Source organism: Drosophila virilis, chromosome X (assembly GCF_030788295.1).
Source record: "Drosophila virilis strain 15010-1051.87 chromosome X, Dvir_AGI_RSII-ME, whole genome shotgun sequence".
Lineage (NCBI taxonomy): Eukaryota > Metazoa > Arthropoda > Insecta > Diptera > Drosophilidae > Drosophila > Drosophila virilis.
Genome location: NC_091543.1, coordinates 23,206,011 through 23,231,951, shown reverse-complemented (window position 1 = coordinate 23,231,951; position 25,941 = coordinate 23,206,011). Strand labels below are relative to the sequence as shown.

At 44.3% G+C, this 25,941-nt stretch overlaps 2 protein-coding genes across 7 annotated transcripts in view; both read left to right on the top strand.

Moving 5' to 3' along the window:
* Positions 1 to 15,312, top strand: part of LOC6631798 (mucin-5AC) — a 50,117-nt gene extending 34,805 nt beyond the window's left edge. For all 5 annotated transcript variants that reach the window (XM_070209685.1, XM_002055341.4, XM_070209676.1 and 2 more), the window contains 2 exons: positions 9,814 to 10,388; positions 11,267 to 15,312. In XM_070209685.1, the coding sequence (XP_070065786.1) occupies positions 9,814 to 10,388; positions 11,267 to 14,162 (3,471 nt within the window). In that variant the 3' untranslated portion in view covers positions 14,163 to 15,312. The remainder of the gene's footprint in view (positions 1 to 9,813; positions 10,389 to 11,266) is intronic.
* A 251-nt stretch (positions 15,313 to 15,563) lies between these two features.
* RSG7 (Regulator of G-protein signaling 7) lies at positions 15,564 to 22,349 on the top strand. Of its 2 annotated transcripts, none has more exons than XM_032439549.2 (7): positions 15,564 to 17,490; positions 18,527 to 18,774; positions 18,847 to 19,030; positions 19,091 to 19,377; positions 19,443 to 19,556; positions 19,633 to 19,761; positions 19,841 to 22,349. In XM_032439549.2, the coding sequence occupies exons 1-7, from the start codon at positions 16,621 to 16,623 to the stop codon at positions 20,166 to 20,168; spliced, it is 2,160 nt and encodes a 719-aa protein (XP_032295440.1). In that variant the 5' UTR covers positions 15,564 to 16,620; the 3' UTR covers positions 20,169 to 22,349. The 2 variants fall into 2 exon arrangements, with proteins under 2 accessions (XP_032295440.1, XP_032295441.1); XM_032439550.2 differs by having other exon boundaries at positions 15,566 to 17,490; positions 19,636 to 19,761.
* Positions 22,350 to 25,941: the final 3,592 nt, after the last annotated feature.

Here is a 25,941-nt window from a genome sequence, read left to right as displayed (position 1 = left end):
AGTAAATCCCATTTGGCCCAGTGGAGCGGAAATGCACTTGCCATAACCTCAATCTTAAGATGTTTAATGCCTAGCAGAGGAAAAAACATGGCTGGCAAAACGAGGAACAACCCCATTGGCCCATTTTATGAATTTCACTTATTTACATGAACAATTGAACATTTTTCAAAAAACAACAATGTGGGAAAAAAAACTAGGTTTGAGATTTGGGTAAGACTAAAGGAATCAAGGCTGTAGAACTGTCTTTGACTCGAAACGGTTTGAGCTCGAGACTCTCATGTTTTATATATCAAAGTTCTTTTACATTTTTCAAATAACAAAGGCACGTAACTTTTGGTTACGTAGAAGTGGGCGTGGCGAATGATCCATTATTTCAGGAAAAAAGTGTGACCTAACGGAAGAATTAATTTCGAGTGACTATTAAAATGCCTAGCCCATGTGATAGGTCTATTGCTTGTACGTTCTGGTAACGTTAGGTTTCAAACCCAGACCGATCTGGCATAGCAGACACCTCATAAGCCCGCTAATTGGCAGCCACTGTAGATGTCAGTCTTATGTTACATTTAAAGAGTTGTCCGATCCCGAGTAAGCTGAAAGTAAACGCTTACCTAGAAAACACATTATAATTGATATGGTCTGTTGCTCTATATAGACTTTAAATGTACAGTATATACTCTCGATTAACATGTGACAACACACGGCATTTAAGCGTAACCGTTAATTAGTGGCTGAGTTGCAGGGTTCGGCCGCCAGGCGGCGCCTCTGAGCGGTGGGTGTAATTGGAGCTGCTGCTGCGGGCTGGTGCTTGCGTGCTGCAACTTGTTGTGCCAATAAATAATATGCAATGTGCCAATCTAAAAAAAAAAAAAAAAAACGAAGACAAAATATAAAAAAGTGTTGACAATGACGAACAACAACAACAGCAATAGCAACAGCAACAGCAACAATTGCTTCGAACCAGTCACATTCTTAAACTGTCAGTGACAATTAGAGAGCAAATTATGCTAACTAAATATGCGACGTGCAAATATTTCAATCGAGCTGCTCCAATCGCTGGCCACGCCGCACAGCGGGACCCTGGCGGACAGTCTGGCCACGACTGGCTCTGCTACTGGCACTGCTTGCTGGTAACTGTTAGCTGGGCGTGGCAGCATCTCCAGCATCAGCAGCAGCAGCAGCAGCAGTAGCAGTCCAGCCATCGACATCTCTCAACTGCATCCATTGCATCTCGTGGCTGCTCTTACGTAAGCTCTGCACCTAGCTGGGCATGCCATAGAGGGTGGGGGGAGCGGGAAGTGGGGAGCCATTATAATTATAGATGCGATCAGCGCTAAATTCAATTTGAACTATTAAAGCAGCCACCCACAGCGAGCAGGCGTCAAATCGAAATCTGAATGCAAATCGGAATCGGAATCGGAATTGGATTTGCATTTGGAGTCCTGGAAACGGTGCAGCAATTGTTGAGCTAAAGGGGCCGCTGTGGGATTGCGAAAGATTTGTTTTTTTGTTTCTGACGTGCAAAATATGTCACGGGGTTTTTGGTTTTTGTGTTTTTTACTTTGCCGCTGCCAAAGTGAATAATTTAACACAAGAGTCGCACAAGTCGTCGGCTCCAATTGCGCCACGGTAGTTAAAAGGTGTCAATCAAGCCGGCTGACCAACATGCAACCCATTGGCCAGACCCAAAGCCACAGCCAGAGCCGCAGCCAGAGCCAGTTAGACAGCGGGCGGCGGCAGTGCTGCGCCTGTTAGCCGAAAAAAGCCAGAATAGCGCTGCTTTTAGGCATTATTCACGAGTGTCTGCTGAATAATTCATTTACTTTACTTTGATATTATTTAATATAAAGATAACTGCACTACAATAAAAAGAAATTCTGTTCAATCTCGTCAGAGTTTTTTTTTTTTTGTTCAGAATGCAGTCTGAGTTTATCTTTGACTCAACCAACAACACAAAACGAGTCTGAGCTATTGGCCTTTTTCAGCCAGATTTGGTCATAATTTCAGCGGAGAACAATATCAGGAATATAATGTTCATAAATTGTAAGAATCAAGAAGAGTCTTGAGCATGATTATATTATACATTTTAATATTTGTTTGCGCCTCGTTCAAGTCCTGGAATCGCATCTCTTCTAGTTAGTTGATTGATTGCAATTGGCGCTGGTAATTATCAATGACATCCATTGTTATTGCTTTTAATGACAACATCTTTGAATGAATATATATAAAATATTACATCCGAGCATAGATTTAATGTTGTAAAACTATATGTAAAATTGTAATGCTTAAATTTAATATTAATTCAAGCTCAGTGGATATATTTTGCCAAAAAAGGCTATATAATTTGCCCAAAGCCAAAACCAGTTGTGAATCACAAGAAAATTAATTTATGCTGCTTGTGTTTGCTGCGTTGCCAACACTGTTTTCTTTACTGTATCTGTCAGGTTAGTTGCCAGGTATTTTGGACGCATGTCATGTTAATTAAAGTGAATTGAACTCAATCAACACGATTCTTGCAACCCCCTATCCACAGTCCCGGCAAACCGGCCACCCGAGCGAACACCCCAAGCCATGCTCCAGGTATTGTAGAGTTTGAGGTGTGCTCACTTACTTACCGACTACTGCAGCAGCTGCTGTCGCCCTTTTGGTGAACTAGTTCAAGCCAAAGGGGCCGACTTAAAGCAGTTAAATACTTTGTCATTAGGGGCAAATCATGATGGAAGGCGAACGCCCCCGAACGGGCATCAAAATCGCTTCACTCTGCATAATAAAGTTGTTGCACGCTGCGCCGGGGCGGCGGCAAGAGAGTGGGGCACGCCCTGCTATTGCTGGGCCATGATCTGGATCCGTAGCTGGGATCTGCATGTTCCCACGCCCAGGTTTTACCCCAACTCAACAGTTAGGCGGCTGCCTGTTTTGCAGTTTTTGTTGCTGTCGCTGTGGCTGGGCTGCTGGCTTTAAATGCAAATCAAGTGATTTTTTATTGCTCGCTTCGTGTGTGTTGTTGTTGTAGTTGTTGTTGTTGTTGTTGTCGGCAATCGATTCGGGGATTCAGTTTTGTTTAGCGGAAACTGTGAGCTGCCTGCTCATTTGTTGGCCTCCCTCGTCTGCCGTTTCTGCAGCGAATGAATGACACAGATTCGGCGCACATAATTGTGGGCTCTGCTACGGAACACGCGGCGCATACGTAATATTGAATATCCAACCAGATTACGCATACGACGCATGGCCCGGCCACACCATATCATTTGACGCTGCATGCTGCGCAATCGGCTAGCACCCTGAAACAATGAGCCAGTTACACCACATAACACATGACATGATATCTATATATGTACATATGCACAAATATATAAATCGTGTCGGAGCAACTGCGAGAACTTCGAGATGCGCCGCATCTGCAGCAATTGTCGATCTCTGCGTGCTCTTCTCCTTCTCCGCGCGCTTGTTGTCGTAGCACATTTGGCTTGTTGTGGCATTATATAATGCTATTGATTAATCTATGGGCTCAATTGCAACATACAACAAAGAAATGATCTAAAATGAAAAACCATAACACAACACAGCAAACAGCAGCAACAACAACAACAACAACAACAAAAAGCCCATAAAAACAGGCTTGAAATCAATGAATATTTTGTAAATATTTTGTTGTCGGCCGCGCACTTCGTGTTTGTTGTAGTTGGCTAAAGTTATGCTTGGCGCGTAACTGGGACAGCAGCAACAGCAACAACAACAACAGCAACAACACCAGCAACAGCAGCAACAACAACAGCAACAACGGCAACACTCTCGCTTTCACGCCAGACCAATCGAACACAGAATAAACAAGTAAGAGTGCTCTGGTCGGGAGTGCCCGACTAAATGATACTCTAAATTCAGTGCCAAGATAGGGTATAGGAAACAGGTTCGGCTCGACTCGATTGCTGCTGCCGAACAAGAACATATTCACTTTATAGGCTCAGGGCAGCCTCTTTCTATCTGTAACATAATCTTGCACAACATCAATTTACCAAATTTGAATGCATTCAGGGTATAAAAACATATAAGCCTATACAGGCAGCGGTTGAACTTAGTTGTATTTGCTTTACTTTTGAAACAAATAATAAAATTAAAACACTCCGTTAATACTCCAGATTCTGATCCAACTGTTAAAGAATGAAATTGGTGACTTTTGTTTGTTTGAATAAAAACAATTCCAAGCTCTGGTTGCGCCATATTCTTTGTTGATATGCACTTGTTTCTATACCCTGTAATGCAAGAAGTTCTGCTATTAGTTCAAAACTTTGCAGCACTTAATTGGTCTTCCTATTATCGTATTGTTGTTGGTTTGTTGCTTTAATTATTTATCATAAATTCGCGCTGCCACCCGCACCACCCACTCCACCGTCTCCATAGCCGTCGCCGTCGCCGTTGCGGGCACGTAAAGAAAAAGTAAAGTAAAAATGTTGCACAACTAAATCGCATTTATTTAAAATTCCAGACCATTGCGAGTTGCGGCGGCGGCAACAACAGCAACAACAACAACAACAACAGCAGCAGCAGCAGCAATAACAAAAACAATAACAACAACAACCACAAAAAAAACAACGAGAGCAACAAATATTTAACAGAAAATTCGTTTGGCTCTTTGGCGGCAAATATGCAAACCGACCGCCGACCGACAAAACCTGCGCCGCATGTCCCAACCTCAACAGTTGGACACCGCTGTGGTGTGGGCGGTGGCGGCGGTGTAGGGGAGTGGGGGTGTGTGGAGCTCTCAGGGGTTGCCTGATCACCGCCGGGAACTATGGGGAACGACAGCAGGGGGAAGGGGGTTGTCGCCCCCGCAGCGACGCCTCTTGGCGCAATGCTGCCGATGTGAGCATATCGATAGCCAAGTGACTTACTTTTTCTTTATGCTATACCCTAGCAGAGAGTATTATGATTATTTCTCGCAATGAGCAACACATCGAAGCAGATATATCCGATACTTGCATTACCAAACTCACCAATTACAAGCTGTTATTGAGCACTCTAATCATTCGAAAAGCACTGCCTAACACTGTTTTATAGTAAGGATATAAGTTCGTTCAAGTGTTTATTCTTTAATTTATTATTATTAATTGTCTTAATTTTGTTGTGTTTCATATGTATTTGGCATTTGCATTTCGGTTTTGTTTTGGATAATCTTTTAATATAGTTATCATTCAAAAAGCATTTCTTAACACTGTTTCGTAGTGCGGGTACATTTTGATTCGAATCGCAATTCTTTATTCCACCATATGGAAGAGTATTGAAACGTGAGCATAACTTTAACTTAATATTCTTTCTCAATTTATTGTGCCTTATAATTTGTATTTTGCATTTGTATTTCGTTTTTGTTTTAGAGTTCTTTTTTTTAAGTTTATGGCCCATAAGTTACGCTAGGCTCAATCAAGTGTAAACGCGAATGCTATCAAATTGCGGCGATGTGGCAACACTGCTTAGGCATTGTCCAAAGTTGAAAATCGCTGGTGGGTGTACTTCTATTGGGCATAGGGCAAACTGTACATAACTGTACATATATTCCAAATTCTAATAAATCAAATACATTTCATTACATACAGAAGTGTTGCAGAACACTCAAATGTTAGCAATAGTGTGGTGAAACTTCTTAAAATTGCATTCCCAAACTAAAAACGGAAAATTTTCTTGACTTTTGAGCAATTTTATTATTGTTACCTTTTTTTGGCCTATTTGCAAGCCAATCTCTCCATTCAGCTAATGATTATTTAATCTTAATGCAGCTTTTGTAATTAGCTTTCCATAGTTTTTGTGCTGATGAAAATTAGCTCAAATTGTGGATTTTTATTGTTAATCATTGGTTTGCTCCAATTAGTAAATACAATAAATAGCGTGAATTTGAATTAAAATATTGTTTTTATTATTTGAAATTTCGGTCTATTAATACAGCTTTCGGGGTGGGTTCCCCAAATTGTGGCTGACTTCCTGCAAGTAATGTTGAAAGCGCCGAAATTTGATATCAATTGTTGTGCTAATGTACGGGTTACATTAATTAGAGCAGAGCGTACATTGGCTTTCCAAATTATAAATGGGTTTGTCTTTGTTCAGATTTGAAAACTAAAAGCTATGTGAATGCCACAGCAGATGTCAGTATTTATTGGTGTTTCAGTGCGCATAAACGTGCGCTTACAAAATTGTGGAGAAGTGTTGCAAAGGCAGCAAATTGTAAAGATGGTTCTCGGTGTTGTACTTGTATTAAAGGTTTTTATTTAGAAAAGTGTCGCAATCCTTTTTTGGAAATATTAATACATTTTAAAGGTAAATAATGAAAATGGAAATAATTATCGCAGCGACCCAATTGCAGATGTAGAAGTGTTGCAAAACAAACAAATATCAATTGCGATTCTTGGTCTAGTGCTGTAAAATTGCAGGCATATTCAATATTATGTTAAGCAACAAAATACATACATTCGTTTGTAAGTTAGGCAACATTTCTTGCGTGGTTTTCAACACCGTTTGCTGCCCACGCAGCACCCTTCTCCCTCCCAACCGGCCACACTCAATCATTCTCCTGGCTTGGCCTCCAACAGACGCCCAAATCATTAACGCCTTCACATAGAGACAGAGGCGAAAACGTAGAATGCCAAACCCAAATCAAGGACAACAAATTGAAATCAAAAATCATAAATAACATTTTACTTTTGTTGTCAATTTTGTATTCGTTGTTGTTGCTCTCGTTGTTGTTGTTGTTGATAGTTGACTCATACGCGCTGCGATCGTGTCTAATTGGCCAACTTCAAGCGACAGGTTGAAGACTTGGAGTTTGAAGTTGTTTTGGGTTTGGGTTTTGGTTTTGGTTTTGGATTTGGAGTGTTTCCAAGTGCAGGCGCCGGCGTCGCACTGTGGGCGCAGTTGCCGAGCCCAAAAATAATAATAAAGCAACAACAACAGCAGCAGCAACGCGAACGATGCAAAGTGCAGCCAAACATAAAAGAAAAAAAAAAAAAAATAACAACAATAACAAAAATTATACTATAAAAGGTAAAACCCCAAAAACTGAAACAATCAAATGGAACGTGATTCGTAACTGGATTCGAAGCAACGGAATGCGCCAACGCGCGCCTCAGCGCCAGAGTCAGAGCCAGCGCCTGCGCCTGCGCCTGTCCAGCGTTTTTTTTTTTTGTTAATACGTAGAACCAGCGACAACAACAACAGCACCCAAATTGTTGTTTGGCAATCAAAAGTAAAACAAAAACCAAAAACCGAGCAAAAAAAAAAAGTACCTAACGCGAAATACAAGACAGTAAAAGAGTAACAAAACTGCTTGTTTCGTGAGTGCTCGACTTGTGCACACCCTGTGGCAAAGCATAAGCGCTTATTAAAATACACAAATATTGGTGTACTACAATTTTTTTGGTTTATTTTATTTTTTTTTTTTTAATTGAGTTCGTTTAAAGTTTGTTAAGGTTTAATGATTAAAACATAATTAAATGCCTATTACGTAACTTCGCGTCTTATACTAGTTTGCCTCCTGCTGACTGAATATACCCTTACACTGTCATTTCATTTGGTACAGGGTACATCATAAAACATGAAAACCGTTCGCGTGCGCGCGCTTGCCGCTGCCTAACGGTGTTTGTAGTGGCTGCGCAGTCGCGTCAGATTCGTCATAGAGCCGCACGTTCCACGTTTCGCGTTCCATGTTCCACGCCGTTCCAGGCCAAGCCTTGCTGGCGCTGCCCAGCCAACTTTTGCAGAGCGCTTTGCATTTTGAATGAAAGGCAAAGCCGACGCTGACGCTGACGCTGACGTCGACGGCAACGGCGACGACGACTGCGGCGTCGTCTATTGGCAATAAATAATTCTTTGTAGTCGCTTGTTTTTGCAGCCGCTGACTGCCTGCGCCTTATTTTTGCTGTTGTTGTTGTTGTTGGTTTTTTGTGTGTTATTTTGTTGCTTTACTTCAATTTAATTAGTTTATTTGAAAGCAGTTCGGGGCGATGGTGTCATAGATTAAATTGGACCCAATTCATTTTTAACATTTTTTCACATTTTATTTATTTTTTTTTTTTTGTGTTTTGGTTTTTTTTTTTTTATTTCTTATAAGTATTATAATTTGATTGTTCTGCAAAAGGCATTTGAAATGTTCGGAATTCGCATTGAATCGTTAACTTGGCTTGACTTGAGCCAGTAAATCAACCTCAATTGCAATTGCAGTGAAATTGCCTGACATGTTATTTGGCAAGTGCTCAATGGAGCGAACTTGTTTTTAAAGCGAGACGCATTCTAGAAACCTGGAATATTCGTTTATCGGTCTTACAAAATGATTGATTCTCTTTAGTTTATTTAATGCGGTATTTTTCTATTTAGATAATAAGTACTTTCTACTTTAAAATAAAAGACATTTTAAATCTGGAATGATAAGTTAGTTGACATTGTTCCCTATGTTTTTAATAGCTTGATTTCGGGTTAAAAACTTAAAATCAGCTATGCAATATAATTTGATATGATATGAGTTTTTATTTTAAGTTCAGAAAGTTGGCAACACTTCAAAAAATAACCTACATATGTATGTGGACAAATATGGAGGTACATTTAGTACATTTAGTGAATGTAGAAGCCCTATAGCTGAGGTCTTAGCTAATGTCTATTTTTCCTCTAGATTTTCGCTTGAATTTGATCAAATTTGACCAGAATTGCAACTTAAATTGGGATACAACTCAACTGACAATCTTTCACATTTAATATAATAAATATATAAACTTAATATACTTGCGCTAGTTAAAGCTACAAAAACAATAGAAGCGAAAAAAAATACCAAAACAGATCTTCAATTGAATACAATATCAACTGCACTCAGTGTGCTCAATGGAGCTTCATCGCCGCATCGCAGTCCAAAACAGTCCAAAACAGGGGGGGGGCGGAGAGGCGGCGAGGCGAAGAGGCTGCAGCAATCAAAAACAACCGCAACAACAACAAGTCGAGCGCATTTGGCCATTTATCAATTGAGCGAAGCTAATTAACATGAGCGCAGAAACAGCTACAGCAGACAATAACAGTACACCGATTGCCAGCTGAAATTTGGCGCGTGCGCAAAGCTTGCTACAACAACAACAACAACAACAGCAACAACAACAACAACAATGAATAAGCAAACGCCAGATGGCAAATATCTTACAGGATGCACTTGAGCGCAGCGGCATCAAAGATGCGCGGGTTGGAGTCGGGTTAAGTGCAATGAAACGGAGTGGAATGAAACCAAATGAAATGAAATGGAATGGAATGAAAACAAATGAAATGAAACGAAATGGAATGGAATGGAGGGGAGCGAGCAGACTTTGCAGAATGTTGGCTGAACGCGCATGCAACCGCAGCGAACCTGAACCAAGTTGTACCCTGTATAATATGGGTGCAAGTGGGTATATCGAGTTGGTTAATGGCAGCACTCGATTCACTTGGCATATACCAGGGCGAATCAAGCACGACCGAATGCATATCAAAAGTGTTTTAAGCCAAAATAATAAAATATTGAAATAGTTAAAGTTTCAGCTTTCTGACTATTAAAATAATTGAGCGGCATTCAGCTCACCTCTTAGTTATCGACAAAGTCTCTTCCAGGCGATAGATTTAAGAAACACTTTCACTCGAACATTACAGGGTAGCGTGCTTCGTTGTTTTCACACGCGCTGTTGCATAATTGAAAACTGAAGCCGAAACCGAAACCGAAAACGTGGCGCTGCAAATGCTAGCGAACGATTTTCCAGTTGGGGGTTACCTTTGCGATTACCGTTAGTGTGCCGAATATTCATGACTCTTTCTTTGTCCCCACAGATGACATCGTTAACCTTGCACTTGATAGTAATAACGCTGCTGGCGGCGGCAGCGATTACAGCAGCAGCAGAGGGAGCGGCCACACGTTCGCCTGTGCAGCGTGGCAGAGGAGCAGCCGGCGGCGCGTCAGCCGCAACGACGACCAGCACGCAGGCGCCAACATTGCGCGCGCCACGCCAGCGGCGTCCGCCCACAACGCTGCCCATCGACGATGGCAACGGTCGCCGCGGCAGCACCACCACGCCGCTGCCGGCGACCCAACGACAGCAGCGACGTCGTTTCACCGCAACAACAACAACAACAACAGCAACGGCAACAACAACAACGACAACTGTGGCGCCAGCCTCTGCCGGCAGCTATGTACGCACCAGCGGCAGCAGCCGTGGCAGCATCAGAGCCGCCCGCCAGCCACGCGACACGCCAACGCCAACGCTGGGCGAGCGCGAGTCCAGCGCTGGGAGCGATGGGAGCGCCCGCAACCAAAGGCTTCAGTCACATCACACGTTGTCATCGGCGTCCTCCAGCAATCCACTCGCCGTCTTCAACGCTTCGTCGCGCAGCGGCGCCCTCAAAACGTGAGTTTTTCTGATTTATTTCTTGTTGCAAATGCACCCGTGACACGATTGCGAGTCGCCTTTAAACTGGCAAGTGAAGCTCAAAAATTTGGGAAACCCATTTTCGTAACTCTTCTCCGATATTCATTCGCGAGAATTAAACGAATAACTCTCACTAATACAAATTTAATTCTTCGTTTTCCACCGAATTCGGTGGTTTCTCCAAAACGTGCGGAATTTCGAATAGTATATGTAAATTGAGTTTCATGCTAATCGGAGTAAATTTGCTAAAATTGCTGAAGGTTGGATTCGACACGTTGTTAGATCTTGATTGAACGAGACTTAAGCCTTTGCCTATTTAACTTTGTACACCCATTTGCCTAGTTTGAAAATCATTCAGTTGCCCTTACAATTTTTTACATCATTTTTCACCCAAATGCGTGGAATTTCCGAAAAGTGTGAAAAATGAAGAGACAAAGATCTTTGAAAATAAGCCTGAAGCCGATCGGATCGTTGGCAAGGATAGTTTAATATATATGCTATAGAATATAGAAAATGCGAATCTTTATGTCTAGTCTGATTTCGATTGAAAGCAAAGTTTTAATTACAAATTTATTAAAAAGCAAATATTTATGGAACTGAAAAATGAAAGTAGAATAGTTTAATTTATTTTCAACTCGTGTCTGTCACGCGTTTATTTCCAGTTTGAAGTTGGTTTTTTTGTCCCGTGTTTTATTTTTTATTTTTATTTTTCTTTTTTATGGCGGCAGTTTTTGGCGTCTGCCCATTTTGGGCGCCGCCATTGATTAATGCAGCATGCCGCAGTTGCAGTTGCAGTTGCAGTTGCAGCTTCCCCCTCTTCTCTGGCTTCTAATTTTGTGTCTTGTTATCGTTCGCAGGCCGCGCATGATCCAGCGCCTGGTGGCTGGCCACATTCACAACGCGCAGGGCCACTCCACCTATGAGGTGTCTGCGGTGAGCGCCAACAGCAGCAGGAGCATTGGAATAGCGACAACAACCCCAAGCACAACGACAACAACAACAACTGCAAAAAGCCCAAGCACAAGAACAACACGTCGCAAGGCGAGCAGCACCTATCGCCTGGCCAGACCGTCGCCATCGCCATCGCCGGTGCCAGCGCCAGAGCGGGACCAGGACGATGACGAGGCGTTGCTTAATGAACCGGATGACTTTGATAACTGGGACAATGGCATACTGCGGTTGAGTGCCGGCTCGGGCAAGGAGGAGGCGGCGGCGGAGGCAGCCAGCGCCAAAGGCCAGAGCAAGCAGAGCAAAGAGGATGCCAAGAAGACGCTCGCGGATCAGGTGCGCGATGGCAAGTACGGTCTGATCGAGAAGGAGCTCTTTCGCCGCGTGCCCAAGCGTCCGGGCGTGCTGAGCTATGCCCGCAACTCGGAGGTGCCACTGGACAATGAGCGCAACTTTGGTGGGCTCAGCGAGCAGGACATTTGGCTGGCCGAGGATCATTTGCTGGTCATCAAAGGCGGCGGTCTGAATGAGGCCGAGGGCGATGGCGACGGCGCTGATGCGTGGCCAGCCATTGACGATTACGATGCGCCGCCACGACAGATCAAGCTGCCAGCGCATCCCGTGGTGCCGCCTCCATTTCCCGTGCAGCTCGAGCCGCATGGGCCACTGCAGCTTATCCGAGATAATCAAATCGAGGGCTTCCATACGACAGCTGGCAATGCAACGCTATCCGCTGTGGGTCAGCACGCGTCCCACGGCCAAGTCCACGGAGCTGCCCACGGCCCGGGGTCGCATCCTGCTGCCCGGACGGGAGCGATTGCGTCGGCTAAGGCAGCTGACCCGGAGCCCAGCTACGTCTACCCGACGCCCTATGCGCCCTGGCTGCTCTCAAACAACGAGACGCCGGCCCATACGCCTGCCAGTCCGGCGCCCAATGCTGTGCTAAGGACTCCGCTGCTTGGCCCCTGGATAATCAATGGCCTGCACGGTAACGGCAATGCCTCCGGACCGGGCGCCCTGCACGGCAACATCAGCGACTTTGACGAAGACGATCCCTCGCTGTACTATCCGCCCGCGTACAACTTTGTGTATAGAAGCAACTATTCCAATCCGGTGCCGCCGGGTCCATTGGTTCCGGGCATTGTGCTGCCACCGCCGCCGGATCACTTTAGTCTGCTGGAGACGACAACGTCGACGACAACGCGACGTCCCTTCACCACTCCGACCAGCAGCACCACCACCACCACCACCAGCACCAGCAGCAGCACAACCACAACCACCACAAGCACAACCAGCACACGAGCTCCAGCATCGCGGCTGTCGATCAAGTACAATTCCATTGGTTACCTGCCGCCCGCGCCGCGTCAGCCCAACAAGTATGTGGAGCGCGTGCCAGTGCCAGTGGCTGTGCCCATACCCATATATCCTGTCAACTATCAGCCGACGACGCCGCGGCCACAGCCTGCCGCACAGCTGGTCTTTGTGCCCAGTTTGAGCAGCACGGAACGCAGCTTGAGCGCTGGAGAGAGGGATAGGGAGAGGGAGAGGGGCAGGGAAAGGGAGAGGGAAAGGGGTCGTGACCGGGATCGTGAGCAGGCACCGCTCTCGAAATCAAATCCGATTTACTATGAATACTTTGAGGCCAAACGGCAGCCATCCTCCCTCAAGTCCAATGTTATCAATGACTTCCTGGGCACCAAGCCGCCCAAGCGGCCGCATTACAAATCCCCGCCGAGTCCCGTCAACGATGTCGCCGTGGTGAGCATCACGCCCAAGCCACGTGTCCAGCTGCACTCGGAGTACGACGCGGCTCTGGGTCAACTGATCAGAAGCAATCTGATCGCGCCGCCGGCAACTGGCCGCTTCCAGCCGCCCGACTTTGACAGGCAACCCTTTCTGCCCATGGTCAACTACAGCGCCGACGAGCACGACCAGAATGCCTTCAAGGCAATAGTCTATCAGCCTCAGACCCAGCAGCAGCCCCAGCAGCAGCTACAGCTGCAGCGCCAGCGCCAATTGCGCGTGGGCAAGCATCAGCAGCTGCAGCTACAGCTGGAGCCAACCCTGCAGCCGGCGCAGGACCAGGACTCATATCTGCCGGACTCGCTGCTGTTGCAGCGTCAGCGCCAACTGCGAGTGGGCAAACAGCAGCTGCAGCTGCAGCTGCAATCGCCTTCGCCAGCGCCTGGGCCTGGGCCTGGGCCTGGGCCTGGGCCGTACGATAGCCAGCAGGGTGTTTATAGCACGCCCCTGCCGCCCACCTATCTGGAGAATCAGCTGCAGCCACGTCCGGCCAAATATCAGCTGCGTCCGCCGGCACCCGCGCCGCTGCAGTTCTGGCAGCGTCCCGCAGCGCCACCGCCGCCAGTGCCACCGCCGGCGCCACAGTTCAAGCGATTGCGGCACGGCAGCGCCAAGCATTCGTATCCGCCGTACTTTGTGCCCAGCTACCCGAGCGGGCCCGCACCGGAGCCCCTGTACCGCCTGCTGCCCGTGCAGCAGCACAAGCACTGGCGACAGAGCAACAAACAGCAGCAGCAGCAGCAGCAACAAATTCAAGTGCAACCGCAGCCACAGCAACAATATTATCCCGATCGTGGCGTCAACATTGGCCACAGCCTGGCCAGCGACATTTTGGTGAACTACAACAGCAACAATCAGTTCAATCCGCAGGCGGAGCTAGTGCCCCAGGCACAATTGGGGCCACCGCCGCTGTCCTACCAGGCGCAGAACGGCGGCCAGGCATCGCTCTGGTCGGACAGGCCGGTGCGACAGTCGCGCGCACAGCTGCAGGAGCAGGCCTAAAGGAACAAGGCGAGGAGCACGAAACAAAACAGGAGATATAGGAGCCAACGACAATCGTCGATGTCAGTGTCAAAATGTGATCTTCAAGAACAGCCGTTAGCCGAGCAAATCCCGCAATCGAATCCAGGCAAATCCACAGACCACGGAGCTGCTTAGATGAAATAGTCAATGTCAATACACAAACCATAGACGATGCTGAAAGTGTACAGAAATGGGATGTTTCAATGCTACGAATAACCTTTGGCAAGTGCAATTCACGCTGAATTACTGTAATTTCATTCAAATCATTCGGTGCGTCTGCAGCCCTGGCAACGAGCCACCCTCTACTCAACTATAATTATTATGAATACAGCTCTGGTCACATCTGTCGTTTGTTTGTCTTTTGCAGCCCAATCGAATACAAGAACAAGAATAACACACCATTATTTTGATGTGGCCAAATTGCCTGCACAAGCTATGTATGCTACATATATATATACATATTTATACATACATATATAAAGCATAACTACATGCATACATACATATACATATATCGGAATACGAATGTATTCATATTGATAGGCTTGTGTAAATACGTTAAGGATACGACATGTACGATTTGTGTACGCCAAATAAACGAGTAACGCGTTATTTGGGCGCCTACACAGAACTTAGTCTTAAAGGTGGGCAACAGAACCGTTAGGGACCCGTGTTGTCTTACTTAGCATCTAAATTGTGCAGCAATATGCATACAAAATCATGAATACTGTTTTAAACTATCCTGTTTATAAGCTTATCAAATAACCATAATTAAATACGTTTTTTTTTTATTTATATAATAAAATAAGCTCATTTCCGAATGATTTTCAAAACTATATATGATTGTCAGCAAAATTCAAACGCAAATTTGTATAAAAGCCATAACAATAAGTTCACTATAAATTCATTTGAAGCACATGAGCAAATGGCAGAGCTTCAGGTGAAACCCAATCAATAAAACGTACGTATAGAAAACAATAATAGGCAGCATATACATATATATATATAAATACATATATTATACATTTTGTATGTACATTTTTTTTTTTTTTGTTAGCTATAACAAAATTGTTTACAAATAAGCGTAGCCGAAAAACGTATTCATCTAAATAAAGCAATTACAAATTCATATTTGCCGGTGTGACCATGCCAACGCATTGCTTTTAGCAACCAGCCCTTGCGCACTGACAACAGCTGTTGCTGAGCAATAGGAACAGAGAGAGAGAGAGCGTGAGCGACAAAAAGAGAGTGAGAGAGAAGGAGAGCCCACTCGCGTCATTGTGTGTGGGCGTGCTTATGTGGGTGTATGTTGGTGCGTGCCTGTGTTATATGCGCGCGTGTGTGTGTGTATGTGTGTGTGTGTGTGTGTGTGTGTATTTGTGAGGTAGGTGGTAGGAGGTTGGGCAAACAAAAATCGATTGCAACAGCAAATCGACTACAGGAAGCGCCTCATAATAAGGCACGAAGCCGCGACGAGAACGTGAACGACGCACACCGACGTAGGCAGAGGCACTTGAATTGACTTTGGCCTACCCTGCCCACCGAGCGCCCCCCCTTCTGGCAGCAGTAAAATGATTACAGGCTAACGCCAAAAAGAGGAAGCAGCTAAAGCCAAGGCAGAAGAAGAAGCACCAGCAGCAACAGCAGAGTCAGTTTTAGTAGCAATAGCAGCACCAGCAACAGCAGCAGCAACAGCAGCAGCAGCAGCAGCCAGAGACTCGAGCAAAAGGAGCAAAACTGAAATTTATAACAATTTTCGGTGTATGCAATACTAAATAATTCATTTGAAAAGTTATTGAACGTAAAAATTGCGCACTTGCTTTGCTCAGGAGTGTCGAAGTGCGTTTGTGTTAGTGCGTATACGTGTACGTGGCCTGCGTGCGGGTGCGTGCCTGCGTCTGTGTGTGCGTGAGTGTGTGTGTGTGTGTGCGTGCGTGTGTATGTATGTGCGCGTGTTGAGCGCTTCAGCTGCGCTTTTTTTATGCAAGCGAAAATTGTGATAGCAAGCGGCAGCGAAAAGCGCAAACGTTCCAAAAGGGCAAAACTGGCTGAAGTGGCGCCCCCGCCGAGCAGGAGACAAGTGTGGCGAGCGATGCAAAAATATGGAGCTGGATAAATGACGAAACGCAATTGAAATCTATTTCGAGTGGAGCTGCACCATTTTGCCTGGCGCTGTCGGTATACAGCATACACACATACAAACACGCACACACACACACACACACACACGCACACAAACACACACGCAGACACGCAGACAACGCTTAGACGGACGCGAGAAGAGGCACAGAGTAGGGTCGATAACGCACGCAAAAGGATACACATAAGCATAACGGCATAACGGGCAGCAGAGCCAAAATAGCACCTGAGACTGCCGGGCGGAGCCCGTCTATAAATAGCTTGAAGAAGCGCCGAAACCAGCAGCGGCAGGTGTACAATGGTAACAATGAACTCGGAGGCGGACAAAACACAGAGTAGCACGCAAGCAACCAATGCGCTGGCCATGAGCAGCGCGCCCAAGACGCCAACAGCGACAGAGACAGAGACAGCGACGCCAACGCCTTCGCCAGAAGCAGCATCCGAAGCGGCAGCAGGGCTAACGGATAACAGTCCAGCGTCAATATCTACGGTAACGGCAACGCCAGCGTCAGCGGCAAATGGCAGCAACAATGGTCCTGCAACAGCAGCTGCAACATCAGCGGCAACATCAACGGCAGCTGCAACGGCAACGACAACAGTAATTGCAACTACATCCGCTGCCGCTGCCGCTGCCGCAGCCTTATCCGCATCCGCATCCGAATCTGCATGTGCACCTTTAGCTACCACTGAGGCAGAACCTGAACAGCCGGACAGTGGCAATGCGAACAGCAGCAGCGAGCCGACCAGCACCACGATAACAGTCAGCGTCGCTGCCACAGTTAGCAGCGGCGGCGGCGGCGGCAGCGGCAGCAGCTGCAGTAGCAGCCACAACTGCATAACTACTGTGGCCGCTGCAACGCCGCCGCTGTCCAGCAAGACGGTGAGCATCCGGGATGCAACAGCGCCGAGTTGCAGCGGCACATCCGCGCCCAAGTCAAGTGGCCTGCTCAGCGTGGGCAGCAATCATCATCATCATCATCATCATTCCTCGCCGTCATCGTCGCAGTCGCAGTCGCAGTCGCCGTCGCCGTCGCAGTCGCCATCCCAATCGCAGTCACAGTCGGCACAGCCGCAGCCACCGCCAGCGCCGTCCGTGCCGCAGCAGCCGCATCAGCATCAGCGGGGCAACAAGAACGAAGATGCGCCCAATATACTGGTCTATAAAAAGGTGCGTATTCTACTAATCGGTCTACGTATATAGATCTAGCTCGTAAACATCAGCCCTTACGAAATATGAGCGTTCCAGTTCTGCGAATATGCCAGATATTTGGAAAACTACATAAACATTTGCATGGATTCTTAAAATAGAAATCGTATTATTCCAAGAATTGTTCTAAATTTGATTAAACAATTCAAAGGAGACGTGCCCGACCCCATGAAGTATATCCAATCTTAATCAGTCTCCATCTGTTTGCTGATATCCAAACTAGGCTCTGTTTTAATGTGTTCGCCATGAAACCTAGCATCCGCCTTGTTGGATCACCATACTATATAGCTGCTATAGGAAAAATCGATCGAAAATTCAATTATTGTAGGCAAAACAAACATTTTGAAATATCATTATCGATCTTATCTCATCTACGATATATATATAAATAGTATATATACATATATATATATATATATACGATATAGCTGCCTAGCTTCTCCAAAATTAGCTCCTAACAGCATCAATATTCGTGTATCTACAAAACCGTATCAAATCGGACTAGTCAGATATCAGATAGCTCCTATGGGATATAACGCTATCCTTTGAAATCATATGACAGCATATTGAACTAAAGCTTTCAAAAACAGGGGTTCTATGCCGAGTTTTATAAAATAAGATTTAAAGTTAGTTTTCACAAAATAGTTCACACGTTTTATCAATTAAGTTCAGCCTCCTGATCAAAAATATGTACATATATGTATATTCGTTACCAGGTTTCTGAGAAAACTGTAATGCCCAATACGAAATCAAAATGTTCACAATGACATAATGTTAACAGAATAACATTATGTTACTATTGGCTAACACCTCCACATTTGTAAATGTTATTAACAGTATTATGGCTGTTATGTTAAATTTACGCACGCAACAGTTATGTTAAATTTAAATTTAACATGTGGAAACCATGTTATGTTCGACGACATTTCTGAATTTCCTTCCTTGATCTTGTATAACATAAGTATCTAATGGGGCACATATATTTGGAAAATTCCAGATGGAGGCCATCATTGAGAAGATGCAGGCGGAGACGGGCGGTGTGGCTGTGCGCACGGTTAAGGCGTTTATGAGCAAGGTGCCATCGGTATTTACCGGAGCCGATCTGGTTGCCTGGATACTGAAGAACTTCGACGTGGAGGACGTGACGGAGGCGCTGCACTTTGCCCATTTGCTAAGCTCACACGGCTACATTTTTCCCATTGATGATCATGCGCTGACCGTGAAGAACGATGGCACTTTCTACAGGTGAGTAGGCACTGCATACTCTTAGGCGCTAGACAAATAACATTCAATGTCGATCTTTGGTTGTGGCTTAAGATTCCAGACGCCATATTTCTGGCCATCGAACTGCTGGGAGCCGGAGAACACCGACTATGCGGTGTATCTGTGCAAGCGCACCATGCAAAACAAGACGCGCTTGGAGTTGGCGGACTACGAAGCCGAGAACCTGGCCAAGCTGCAGAAGATGTTCTCACGCAAATGGGAGTTCATATTCATGCAGGTGAGTTAAATGGCTAATTCAATGTTGAGCTCATTCCCATATTCTATTTGCAACTGCCAGGCCGAGTCGCAGAGCAAGGTGGCTAAGAAGCGTGACAAGCTGGAGCGCAAGGTACTGGATTCGCAAGAGCGCGCCTTTTGGGATGTGCATCGGCCCATGCCGGGCTGTGTCAATACCACCGAGATAGATATCAAGAAGGCGTATCGACGCGGCGGCTCCAGTCATGGAACCGGGTCCGCTGGCGCTTCTGTGGCTAAAAATCCCGTCGAGCAGCTAACGCGCATCATTACGCTGCGCAAACAGAAGCTCGAGCGGCGCACAATCAAAGTGTCCAAGGCGGCCGAAGCGTGAGTATAGCCAGTAGTTCGACCAACGTTGTCTGGCACTTCATTAGCTTTGTTCCTTACTGCAGTTTGGTTGCCTACTACGATCAGTATAATGAGTTTGATTACTTTTTAACCTCGCCGGAGCTACCCAATCCCTGGCAAACGGACAGCACCGAGATGTGGGATACCGAAAAGAATAGGTAAGCATCAGCAACAGGGCCCCCAAGATATGGCCAGACGAATTAACATTGAGCCCTGTCTCTCTGCCTCTCCAAGCAGCAAAGATGTTCCTGTGCGTCGGGTCAAGAGATGGGCATTTAGCCTGCGCGAGCTGCTTAACGATGCCATTGGACGCGATCAGTTTACCAAGTTTTTGGAAAAGGAGTACAGTGGCGAGAATCTCAAGTGAGCTACACAATTCACAACACTCACGAAGCATCGGAGTTATTGATGTTGTTTCTTTTGTAATTGTAATGTTGATCAGGTTCTGGGAATCGGTGCAGGAGATGAAGGCGTTGCCACAGTCCGAAATCAAGGAGGCCATACACAAGATTTGGCAAGAGTTCCTCGCACCCGATGCGCCCTGTCCGGTCAACGTGGACTCCAAATCCGTGGAGTTGGCCCGCGAAGCCGTCAATTCGCCCAATGGTCCGAATCGCTGGTGCTTCGATGTGGCCGCCTCGCATGTGTATCATCTGATGAAGAGCGATTCGTACTCGCGCTATCTGCGCTCCGACATGTACAAGGATTACGTCAACTGCTCCCGCAAGAAGATTAAGTCAATACCCAATCTCTTTGGCGTAAAACGTTGAGATATGCGCGCATTGCCTGTCGCGGCGTTCGGCTTTAGCGCGGGCTGAGCCGATTTTTGTGTGTTAATCCTTTGATGGCGTTCGGTGCCAGGACGGACGACAGTCGGATGGAAGTTATGTGTGTGTGTTATACTGTAGTGCTCGTGCTTGGACGCATACTTCGATGTATATTAAACGTTGTTACTTATTATTAAACAATAGCCTGCCTATTGCCACTAGGTCGCGTGTGTTCTTAACGTCGTTTTGTTAACCGTTAAATTAAAGTGTCGCCCGTGCAACGATGCGTACTCCTAACACCCAGAGCCCAGGAACCACAACCCAGGACCATTCCTCTAGCCCCCTTCCTTCGATGCTTACCTTTATCGAATCCAATTCGAAACTCTCGTCCTTTCACTTAAATCTTAGCGAAACGAAAACACCACTGAATAAACTGCCACGTGCTTCTCAAAATAGAAAGCAGCAGCGAAAGTTAGAGTAAAAATAAAATAACCGTCGCGAATGATGAATCGATCAAATAAACAAGTAAACAAATAAACAGCCATACTACGCAATTGTCAAAATGTAACCGATAACACCAAATCGAAACAAACAACAACATATATAAAAATAATCACTAAGGTAATTAGCATAAAACAATAAAACTAAAACTAAAACTAAAACTAAATGAAAAACAAAAACAAAAGCAACTACCACTGAGAACCGAGTACATACCGAGTACTTGTACTTATATTTAAACTTATACTTATACCTATACTTATACTTAAACTTATACTTGTATTAGCATGTTACAAAGCTATCAGCGTTCAGCATTTGAGAAGTCAATCTAACTGTACAATCGAATCAATCAATTCAAGTCATAGAACAAACACGCTACGCGTTTTTTTTTTATACTCGCTAGTTAATTACTAAGTACTCGCTCTCTCTTAAGTCCCATTGACAGACATTGACAGCTCTTCTCGCAATGCGCTCCTTTATGTTCCCCAGCTCCCTCATACTACACACACACGCACACTCCACATATCGCCAAACGCAACAAAAACTAAAAACTTAAAGAAATTCTAAAATGTTATGTAAACCATATGAAAAGAAAAAATGGCATTTTCATATTTTCGAGCGCCTCTGCGTGCATCGTGTATTCTGTGCTTGTGTATGCATGTGTGTGTGTGTGTCTGTGAGATCAATTTTGAGCGCAGAGAGCGGCAGTTAGAGCAAGAGGCAAAGAGAAAAACTGCAACAGAGCTAGAGCCAAGTGCGGGAGAGAGAGTGAGAGAGAGAGAGAGATAGATGCAATATTAAATGAGATAAGGACACTTACTAAAGAGAGCTTTACATACGCTACACAGACAAATAGGGGACAAAAAGAAGGAGAGAAAGAAAGAGAGGGCACGTATCAATGGGCATAGTTACCAGAGGCGCACACACATGCACACCTTGCCGCGACTTATCGTAGCTGAGCTATATGCTTGATGGCAGGGCAATCAATCAAGCTAACTCCATCTCAATCGCTTATTTCGACAGCTTCGAAATCGATGTAAGCTGCGCCACGCCCACGCCTGAGCTAGAGAAATGCGTCAACGTCTAATCAGAAACACACAAACACATGCATACATAACAGCATACACGCATATGTAATACCTAGAATATTATATATATATATATACATTACATATGTACGTATATGTAAGAACATAGCGCACCGAGCAAGTCGGAGTAGAAATCAGATTTAGAGCTAATTGTAGCGAATCAAGTATATACATACATACAAAACACAAATGTCGCACACGCACACAATCGCCTCACACGCACACACACACACACACACACACACACACACACACACACACACACTCGAAAAGTAGAGCAGAGGCGAGAAAATACACAAAATGTTGCATACTTGTAGGCGGCGATTATAAATTATAAATCGGTAGAAAGAAAACCCAAAATTCGTTGTGTATGTAATTGTATTGTATTTATTGTATGTTTGTAATTGTAAACGGTGTCTAATTTTAAACAAATACAAAAGCAGCAAACCAAATAATTATTAATTATATCATATTGTATTCAAGTACAATCTCAATGTGCATCTGTGTGTCGGTAGTCAAATTTAAATCAATTTCAAAAAGTTACACAAAACAAAACAAAACAAAAAACCAAAAAAAAAAAAAAAAAAGAAGTGAAAAAGCGTACATTAGAAGTAAAAATTTCAAGAGCATAGCCGCCTAGTAAAAGTCAAGTAAAACTAGATACAAACAATATAAAAGTTGAATATTGTTGGATTTGGCTTTTAATTACATTATCTATGTTATTTATGTTGTTATTTGTGCTGATTTGCATTCTCAAATGAAAAATGTTGCTACACTATTTACATTCTCTTTTATTGTTTCCTTTATTGCCCACCGTTCAGTAAAATACAAATAAGCCAAAAACAAGCGCGAGAATGTTAGAAACTAAAAAAAAAAAAACTAAAAACTAAAAGCAGAAAGCTAAAAACAAAACTACTAAAGCAATTTCAAGTTTTGTATTAATTCGCTGTTAATTGTATATTTATTGATTTACTTACATTTACTTAACCCTATGTAAGCCCAAAGTAGTCATAAATGTCGGGTGGAGCGTAAATGCCAAAGCGTATGCACAAATAACTAACAGCAGCCACAACAAACAATTAAAAAAGAAATGAATATACCCTGTAGAAGGGTATAGAAATCAGTCGTGCTAAGCATAGCATAGCAAATGTATTGCACTTATCTATGTATTTGAGCAGAAGAATCGCAGGATAGCAGCTTCTAGTTTCTAGAATCTATTGCCCTTCGATTTGGGATCTACTCGTATATCGCGACTTTTTAGGCTAGCAAAATAACGGGAAGCAGCCGCGTTTATTGTAAATTGTTTAACAAAACACTAAATAAATAAAGGCACAATTTAAACAAATTGAATTGTGACGCCAACTACTAACAAATTTCATGTTTACATATGCGGATGTTTACTCTCTTTCAGCGATGCCTCCTCTCTCTCTCTCTCTCGCCCTCTCTTTCTTTCTTGGCAGGAGAGAGCAACGACTATCGATAAACACTGATGAGTGCCTGTTAAAACTTAGCCGGAGGCTAACAACAGCGACCTTGCAATCTACTTGAAGATAAATTCAGTTTTGAAGAATAAATATTCGGTATACGGAAATATTAAATAGTTTAATTAAGTTAATAGTTATATCGACTAGTATTAGCTTGCGCAGCATCAACCAGCCTGTCATGAGCTTTACGCCTAAGAAGTTAATTGAAAGTTGTTTGATTCTGCTAAACGTGGCGAGGTCCTTTCTCATCTGCTCAAAATGATGGAGACTGCAGTTTTTGCTCAGGGCACCGCATTGGCAGCCAGCATCTGAGTTGATTTCGTGCTCGGAGCATCGTTGGACTCATATCTGTTGTTGTCTGGTTGTGTTGTTTACCTAGCAATAGATAAGCCTAATACCGATTGATAACGAGGCGGCAGTGATGACAATGCTGCTTCTAAGCACTTCCCGTCGCAGAGCTGGCCCATAAAGTTCAAAGTCTTATCAATGCCTATAAATTTTGGCCAAGTTATCTGCCCAGTTATCTAATTGATGCAGGGCTCGTAAGCCAGCTGCCAGCTACTTAACCAGATGAAGACGGCCCCACAGAGCCGGAGACTGCCGCTGGCTCTGATAAGGCGTTAAGGCAGACGTGACACCAACTGCGAATGGGCAACCGCAGCGAGATGAGCCACAATTGTGGCTGCTTGTCAATAGAAGCAGACGCTTTTGGTCAATAGCACTTTGGGCACTGAGTACCAAGCCCAGATCGAGCTCTCAGAACAAGCTGCCAGAGTGCCTGCGATCACGTTTTTGCTATAAAAAAAAAAAGCAAACCTTCAAAATTCAGTTTGCAGACGAGCTCAAGACCATTGTTGGGGGTGTTCGGGCCTATGAAATTCCCTAGAAATCGTTGATCTTTAGCGAGTCATTGCACTGCATGTTGAAAGCAACGGTAAAATTACGCACACTTCAAATCCGGGAACGAAGTCCCAACATGTACTCAGATGTGCGCATAGAAATCCATTTCAGCCTGAAGTATCTTTTGTATTGTATGTGGCCACAGCAAGGCTGTCAACCATTTGAACCTTCGTTTTCTTTAAAAGTGGTTCAACCAAAGCGTAGTCTAGCCCTTTTGCTCTGTGTCCGGTGAACTTACGTTCAAGCAGTGGGTTTTATCGGAGCACAAACCAAAATTAGTAACCGGTTCAAATGGAATGCAACTCTGAGTGTGAGATAATATATGTGAGGCATGTAAATTGTTTATCCTTCAGATAGTAGTAACATCTTAATTGTTCATAAGAATATTTACATTGCCAGAATGAAAAACAAATCCGCAATAATTAAAAAACAACAATACAAATTGCCAGCAACAATCAAGGAATTTGAATGCACGATAACGAGCCGATAAGTGTTTTTATGATATTAAGTATAAAATATATCTGCTAGGGTATACAAGGTTCGATACCCCGAGTGTACCTTTACATGTGTACAAATATACTTTTTTCTTCTTTTTTTCGAACTTTTCGATGCTTTGCTCTCAAATCACATGACTAAAAGCTGCATGACGCAATCTGAATTGTGATTAGAATATATATAAATATATATATATATATATATATATATATATATATATGTGTGTAGTACATCTGTCTATCTCTTAGACATATATGTATATAGCATATGGGAACAATATTTGCATTGGGTCTCAATAGGTTAATAGTGAAACTGATTTCGTGAAGGGTTGAAAGTGCAGTTTTAGGGGGTAAGGGGGTAAGCTTTTTCCTTAAAAGGAAACCCGTATTGTTTTCCACAATCTTAAGCTCTTCTCCGGACCCGCTGGGCGTTTAATGATTAGCCCGAATCAAAAGTTTTGCGTACACCCAGCTATGATTTGTAAGTATTTATTTACTTGGAGCTTAGCACAGTTCTGTTGAACTATTAAAAGTGTTGCCGGAGTGCGCATGGCGCGCGGTATCTTTACAATCTGACAGAGTATTAACGTGTCCAAAACAGGGATTATACCGGGCTTACGGCCGTTTGCATCAACACTGAGCGAAAAGCGGTTGAACAAGCTGTTGGTTAAGAGTTTCTTTATGGGACATGCGCAAACAGGTTGCGAATTTTTTTACATGTGCATATGCATGTGGGAAAAATGCATTTGAATTGATATCGTCTACACAGCGAGACATATCTGTTGCTTTCGGCATTTCCCAGCACTGTTTATTTAATGACGCTAACTACTGAGATTCGGCGAAATGTGCGCAATTTTACACTGATTTATTTTCGCAGCACCCGGTTTCAGGTTGACGAGTGTGCCGATCGTAAATGTGTTCGCGTATCATCATCCTTATCAACATCATCACCTCATTGTGTCACTTGGCAATCAGATAAGGCGCTTATCAGTGTCTCGGCGAGAAATATGCACATACATACATATGTATATATGTGTGCTTTTGTCCTGCCAGCAGCAGCAGCAACAACAGCAGAGAGAGGCCAACATACTGAAAGAGAGTGAGAACGTAAGAGAGTGGCTGAGAGCACTCGCTCAGCCGCTCATCAGCTGATTACGCAGACGACGTACTGTGGGGCCAGAATCGCGTTACACTAAAACAAAATCTATGGTAAATAATGTGATGCAGCATTTGTTGTTTCATTTCAAAATTTCTTCTGTTGGAAAGCAACTTACTTAATAGATACATTTTTTTTTTCAAACTGAACATAGGA

Excerpts from the sequence above, each read along its gene's own strand:
- RSG7 (XM_032439549.2), top strand. The coding sequence starts at position 16,621 with ATGGTAACAATGAACTCGGAGGCGGACAAAACACAGAGTAGCACGCAA. Across the intron at positions 19,378-19,442 it reads GTGTCCAAGGCGGCCGAAGC|TTTGGTTGCCTACTACGATC; the intron begins GTGAGTATAGCC and ends TCCTTACTGCAG. Across the intron at positions 19,762-19,840 it reads TACAGTGGCGAGAATCTCAA|GTTCTGGGAATCGGTGCAGG; the intron begins GTGAGCTACACA and ends AATGTTGATCAG.